Source organism: Aphanomyces astaci, assembly GCF_000520075.1.
Source record: "Aphanomyces astaci strain APO3 unplaced genomic scaffold supercont1.93, whole genome shotgun sequence".
In the NCBI taxonomy this organism is placed as follows: domain Eukaryota; phylum Oomycota; class Saprolegniomycetes; order Saprolegniales; family Verrucalvaceae; genus Aphanomyces; species Aphanomyces astaci.
This window is the reverse complement of record NW_009798356.1, coordinates 137550-143676: the sequence shown is the minus strand read 5'-3', so window position 1 is coordinate 143676 and position 6127 is coordinate 137550. Positions and strand designations below refer to the sequence as shown.

At 53.2% G+C, this 6127-nt stretch overlaps 1 protein-coding gene across 1 annotated transcript; it reads left to right on the top strand.

The window, feature by feature from the left end:
• Positions 1–1508: 1508 nt before the first annotated feature.
• On the top strand, positions 1509–2674 carry H257_16864 (hypothetical protein). Its single transcript, XM_009845453.1, has 3 exons — positions 1509–1557; positions 1624–1818; positions 1874–2674. Exons 1-3 carry the CDS (start codon positions 1531–1533, stop codon positions 2534–2536), a joined length of 885 nt encoding a protein of 294 aa, XP_009843755.1. The 5' UTR covers positions 1509–1530; the 3' UTR covers positions 2537–2674.
• Positions 2675–6127: the final 3453 nt, after the last annotated feature.

Here is a 6127-nt window from a genome sequence, read left to right as displayed (position 1 = left end):
CAATCACTTGTTGCGTCCACATATTTCATGATCGCTACTCCTGAGCAGTCTCATCATCACATGAAGGGGACACGACGACGACGACGAAGATGTCGACGATATAACGACTTGTTCATGGGGAAGCCACGTCATCGCACCCCAACTCGTCTTCGACAAAGTTACAGGGCCGATATGTCCGTGAATGGGAGATAGCAGGTTGTTAGTAGTTGGATTTCCATTTTCGGCGGTTTCTGGTCGTACGTACATGGTGCTTGGACTCGAATATGTACAGTACAGTACGTTAACATGTAAATCGACTGGTGCATGTCTTGACCGAGTGGTTTGGTCGTCCTTCATCGTCCGAACTATGCAGCGCTTTGGGTCGTGAGGTGCCAGCTGAGGAGGATATCAGGCAGTGCCATCAGATGCCCACGATCGCAGGAACCTCATTCCGTGGTTTCGACTACCGGTAAGTGTTGGAGGCAGGCATGCCGGGGCGACATACAGCACCGCGAGCGTCGCAGTCAGATTATCCCCCCGGTGAAGTTAGTTCTCTAGAAAGACATGGTTTGCTTCAATCCACAACACGCCAACAGGCAGCGACAGACATCCTGCCACCCACGTCTGTGGAATGCACTGCACGCAACAAACAACCCGCGTCGACACGTGAATGGGTCGATGACATTGCTGTGGCTCTAGAAAGAAAGCAACCAGTATGAAGTTGGCTCATTCAAATGAAACCCACGGATTTGATACAAATTTGGGTCCTCTGCCCCCTTCTGCGGCTAGACCGCTCGTACCTAATAACATACACGGCTTACTACTACCCCACTGATCACTTAACTGCCATCTCCACAGCGTCGCCCCTTGGCCAATCACGTCGCCCTTGATTGTCTGGCTATTGGTTCGGGCCTTCACATTGCGCACATTTGAATGATCGTTGCGAAGCCCTCTACGACGCCCTCCATATAGTGGCCGCCACAGAGACCTTCCCCGAAACCACCTCATACCTTAGCAGTATACTACTACAACATCATGCGTGAAGGATGTAATGGTAAAATTCCTCGTCCACAGACGCGATAGATCCCCTTGTAATTAGCACGTAAGGTGCCCTCCATAGCGCAGTGCGCAACGATGGTGTGGTACATATGCTTCGACGGAGAGCCACGGATGACAGAAACGTGCGGATGTTCAGGTGTCATACACCCGCTCATATACTAGTATACCTACTGCGAGCCGTCTTGCCAGGTCTAATCAACCAAATGCGACCGGCTAATCCGTGAGTTGGCCAGGACGATCGGTTTCTCCCATCTTACTGTATACAGCGACATATCCAGCTTGTCATCCGCCACATGCACGGGCTCTACAGCGTCCGCCGCACCGGACTCCGCGACGTGCCTTGCCAAGCTCGAGCGATGATGGCCCTTCGATGGGCTTGCCATTTTGCTGGCGTTAGGGCTAAATCAGCCAATCAACAATAGAAGCCATTTCAGTAGCCAATCAAAACGAACCGTTGCCATCACAACTTGAGGTCGGTACTGTAGGAAGAAAATGAACAAGGCGTTGGTGGAAGCGTCGGTACGGCATGCATGCATGCATACGCTCTTGTGGTCCTCTTCCCGTCGTCGTCATCATGCATCGTAGTCTGGGTCGTTGGGGGCGCTCTTCGCTTGCCTCGTGCTGTTTCCATTGGACGTGGCCAAGACAAAGCATCAAGCGTCGACGGACTCGACAACGAAGACGAAAGAACGAAGCACCATGGCGCTGCTCCGGTCGATCTGGACCGAGGAGGGTGCACGAGGACTCTTCTCTGGTCTCGGCCCCAAGGCTACCCACACCGTACGACGACCTCCATATCTATCTCTGCATGACATACAATCTCGTCTTGTCTTAGGTCCTGTCCAACTTTTTCTACTTTTACTGGTACGCGTGGTTGAAAGCAGCGTATGCCAAATCCCGCGGACCATTGACGACGTCGGCCACGTTGGCGATCGGTGCCGCCGCGGGGGCGATCAATATGACGATCACGCTCCCGCTCGAGGTGCTCACCACGCGCATCCAAACGACGACGTCCTCGTCGTCGTCTTCGGCGGCAGAGCTGCTTGGACGCATGTACCGCGAGCAAGGCGTTCTGTCGCTGTGGAAGGGCTACGTGCCGTCGCTGGTGCTAGTGTCCAACCCTGCTATCTTCTACACGATCTTCGACCGGCTCAAGCTGCAACTGGGTCGGCAGTTGTCGGCCGTGGAAGCGTTCGTGCTGGCGGCGATAGCCAAGGCCATCGCGACTATCCTGACGTACCCCATCATCCGAGCCAAGGTGCTAATGCAGGCTTCCAAGACGAATAACCACGACACAGCATCTTTATCCATGTTTCAAGTACTCCAGCGGACGTGGAATGAAGACGGCGGGGTGGCGGGGCTATTCCAAGGCTGCAACGCCCAACTGGTTAACACTGTGGTGAAAAGCGCATTGCTCCTAATGACCAAGGACCAGATCGCCCAGCTCACGGTCCGCCTCCTTTATCCGTTCCGCAGCATCCCCAGCGCCACAAGTTAACCAGTAGAGGATGTATGCATACATACATACATCATGTTGTGCTCAAAGGTGTGGAAGGTGGATATGTCTGTGGTGCTGCTGCTGTTTCAAACGAATATACAAGACACGAATATTAATTGACGTGGATGGTTGAAGCGGGAGATTTGATTGGCCACTGTGAATAATGTCCTGGATTTTGACTGGTCGATCGATTGTCTAACCTTACGGGTTGGGTAACGTTACATGAAGTTTGTTTGCAGTTCAAAAAGTACTGTAAAACACACTGCCGTGGAAAGTTTTGCCCAAATTTGAAGGCTTTTTTCCGGCTAAAAAGGCAAGGTTTTACACAGTTGTAGAAGTGGGTTTACTTACAAAATCACACGCAAAACACACATCGTGGATTATAAAGGGACCAAATTTAGAGATGCTCTTAGGGCTGTTCGGGGTGTTGTAGAGCATCTCCAATGGTAAATTCAAACCTATTGCTATGTAAAGCATAGGTGAACAGTAAAGTCAAACTTCGTTTTTATGGTTGCTATTTTGGCACTATTCTCCGAGTGCTGTAAAGTAGAATATGAAGCAAACCCTCTAAGAAACAATCAAAATCGATGGTTTCCAGAATCCGGATTCTTCTACAAGATTCCAGTATTTATTTTTGACAATTGCACAAAAAATCGAATTCCATAGTCTGAATTCACGAAATAACCGGATTCTTGGTCCGAACACGACCTAAAGTTATACTACGTACTAACGTGGCCGACCATTGATGTGCCGATTTTTCTTCATTTTCATTTTCGAATATTTCAGTTGTTTTTTCGAAATCCTCCCTTGATACATACTACTACGTAGTAAGCTTAGTACATTTTTGGATGGAGAACGTTGAGCTCTTTCGAATGAGCCCAAAGTATATCGATTTAAACAGTTTAGGATTGCACAATTACTCGTAATTTTTGAAGTACACAGGGCGACCATTGATGTGCCGAATTTTATACTTGAGTTGTGTATTGAAAACGAAAGTTTCAACCTCTTTCAACAACATACGATTACCATTTTATAAAGGTTTATACAAATCGAACAGGTATCATGTATACAAGTACTTTTAAACACAAATGTTTGCGTACATAGCATGAATTTATAAGGTATCATTTGTCTAGAGGTTGCATTTTGTCCAATGAAAATCGATTTAGTGTTTGATTGGATGAATAAGTCGGGGCACACCAATGGACAATCGGTACATCAATGGTCGGGTTAGAGCATCTCCACCGCACCTCTAAATTTGGTCCCTTTATAATCCGCGATGTGTGTTTTGCGTGTGATTTTGTAGGTATAACCCACTTGTACAACTGTGTAAAACTGTCTTTATAACAGTCAGAACACCCTGTTCTTCTAGAGAACATCCCGACTGGTCTGTCAGTCAGGTAGCAGCGTCTGCTAGCTGTGTAGGAGGTTTTTGTGCCTTCTAGAGGCTTTTCCTCAGAGTAGAAGACAGCGCAGATTCGTCACGAAACATCACAGGATGTCGTGGCCAATCATAATCTAAGATTTGATTGGCTGTTGGAGGAACTGGCACATCTAGAGCCAGTTTCTCCTCTGCCGTCAGAATTAATTCACTTCCGGTTCTCCCCTCAACTACTCATCTGCCTGCTGCTGCTATCTGCCCATCCAACTGGTTATGAGCCTTCCACCGACTTCCTCCTCTCGAGCGGCCCTGCCCATCACCCACCACCTCGTTGGAGCCGAAAACTACGACGACTGGTTCCTCGAACTCACGTCGATGATCCTCCCTGGTGAAGCGTTGGACTCCATGGCCACGCAATGCACCGAGGTCGAGGCAGTGTGGTCCATGAAGGGACTCATCCGAGCCTTCCGCGTCCTTAACAGCGACGTCAGGCGCATCCGCCATCATCTCGATGCAGTGGCTAAGGTCCAACCTGGCACCCCCCCCCACCTCCCCTTACGCTGGACACCCACAAGGTCGTGGGGACGCGTTAACTGAGTGGCTCTCGATCAACCGCTCCACGAACGAGGTGCTCGTGCAGGCGATCCGAGGGGACATCGAGTCCAAGCTCTAGGCCGAAAGTGCAGCGGTCAGTCGCGCGTGCGCACTAGTGCAGGCATCCCTCTCGGACACGGTGCGGTGCGACATCGCCGCCGCTAACCTCGAAAAATGTGCACACTGCATCATTTCGAAGCTCCGCGGCAAGTACTGCAGCGAGGAGCAGAAGCACGTCACGGCGATCTCCGTGTATCAACGCCTCCACGCGTTCAAGTTCCGACCTCACGTGTCACTGGATGCGAATCTCCAGGCATTCTACAAGCTGCGCACAGCGGTGGAAAAGCTGGAAGTGCATCCCCTCAGCGACAGCCACCTCGCTTAAGCGCTCTTGGCGGCGCTGCCTTCGTGCATCATGCAGGATTACTACATGTGGCGCGGCCCGAAACCGAGTATCCCATACCAGGATATGCGCCGCCTGCTAGAGCAGCACTGGCCGGACTTGACACTCAAGTATCCGTTGATCCTCGGGCCCGCACCGACAGCCCTCGCTGTACCGGTCCATGGCTCAGCACCCGCGACCGCGACAACGCGATCTAGCGCATTGGCCCTTCCGGCCTTTCGCGATGGCGTGAGCCAGCGGGACGGCTACGGACAAGCAGCCGCCGCACCCTGGGGTGCCCAAGGCCAAGACACCATGGCGGATTGGTGTGGCTACTGCCTGTCCTCAGGCAGCCACTCGACGTACACCTGTACGAAGCTTTCCCCAGCGTTCCACGAGAACGCGGTGCGTCAAGACTTTGTGTTCCCACCAGGATGGGCTGCCATCCTACCTTGCGAACTACCCCCAAGTGGTGGCGGTCGACGAACTCAAGGCGGACCCAGCGGCCACCGCGGTGGCAAACGCCACGGCAATAGCGGCCGGCGTGGTGGAGGAACCGGGACACCCTTCCTCAACATCATTCGTCAAGGCTACGCTTCCAGTGGCCCACCCGGTCACGCATCAGGCGATCCACCAGGTTACGCTCCCGGTGGCCGTCCAGGCTACGCCAGCATGGGAAAAGGTGGCCATTCCGGCTACGCCAGTTTCAATCACGGCGATTACCGCGACGATCAACGCAGCCGTAGCCCGTTTCGTCAGTCGGCCTCCCGCTATCGCAGTCGCTCAGGCGACCGGTATCGCGACGACCGCGAAGACCGCGGGCACTATCGCGACGACTGCGGGTATTACCGCGACGACCGCGTACCTTATCGCGACGACCGCGTACCTTATCGCGACGACCGCGAGTCCTACCGCGACGACCGCGGGACTTATCGCGACGACCGCGTACCTTATCGCGACGACCGCGAGTCCTACCGCGACGACCGCGAGTCCTACCGCGACGACCGCGAGTCCTACCGCGACGACCGCGGGACTTATCGCGACGACCGCGTACCTTATCGCGACGACCGCGAGTCCTACCGCGACGACCGCGGGACTTATCGCGACGACCGCGGGACTTATCGCGACGACCGCGGGTCCTACCGCGACGACCGCGGAACGTATCGCGCCGACAGCGGCGCCAACCAAGTTGACCGGCACTACCGCAGCCGCAGTCACTCCATGTACGATGACCGGC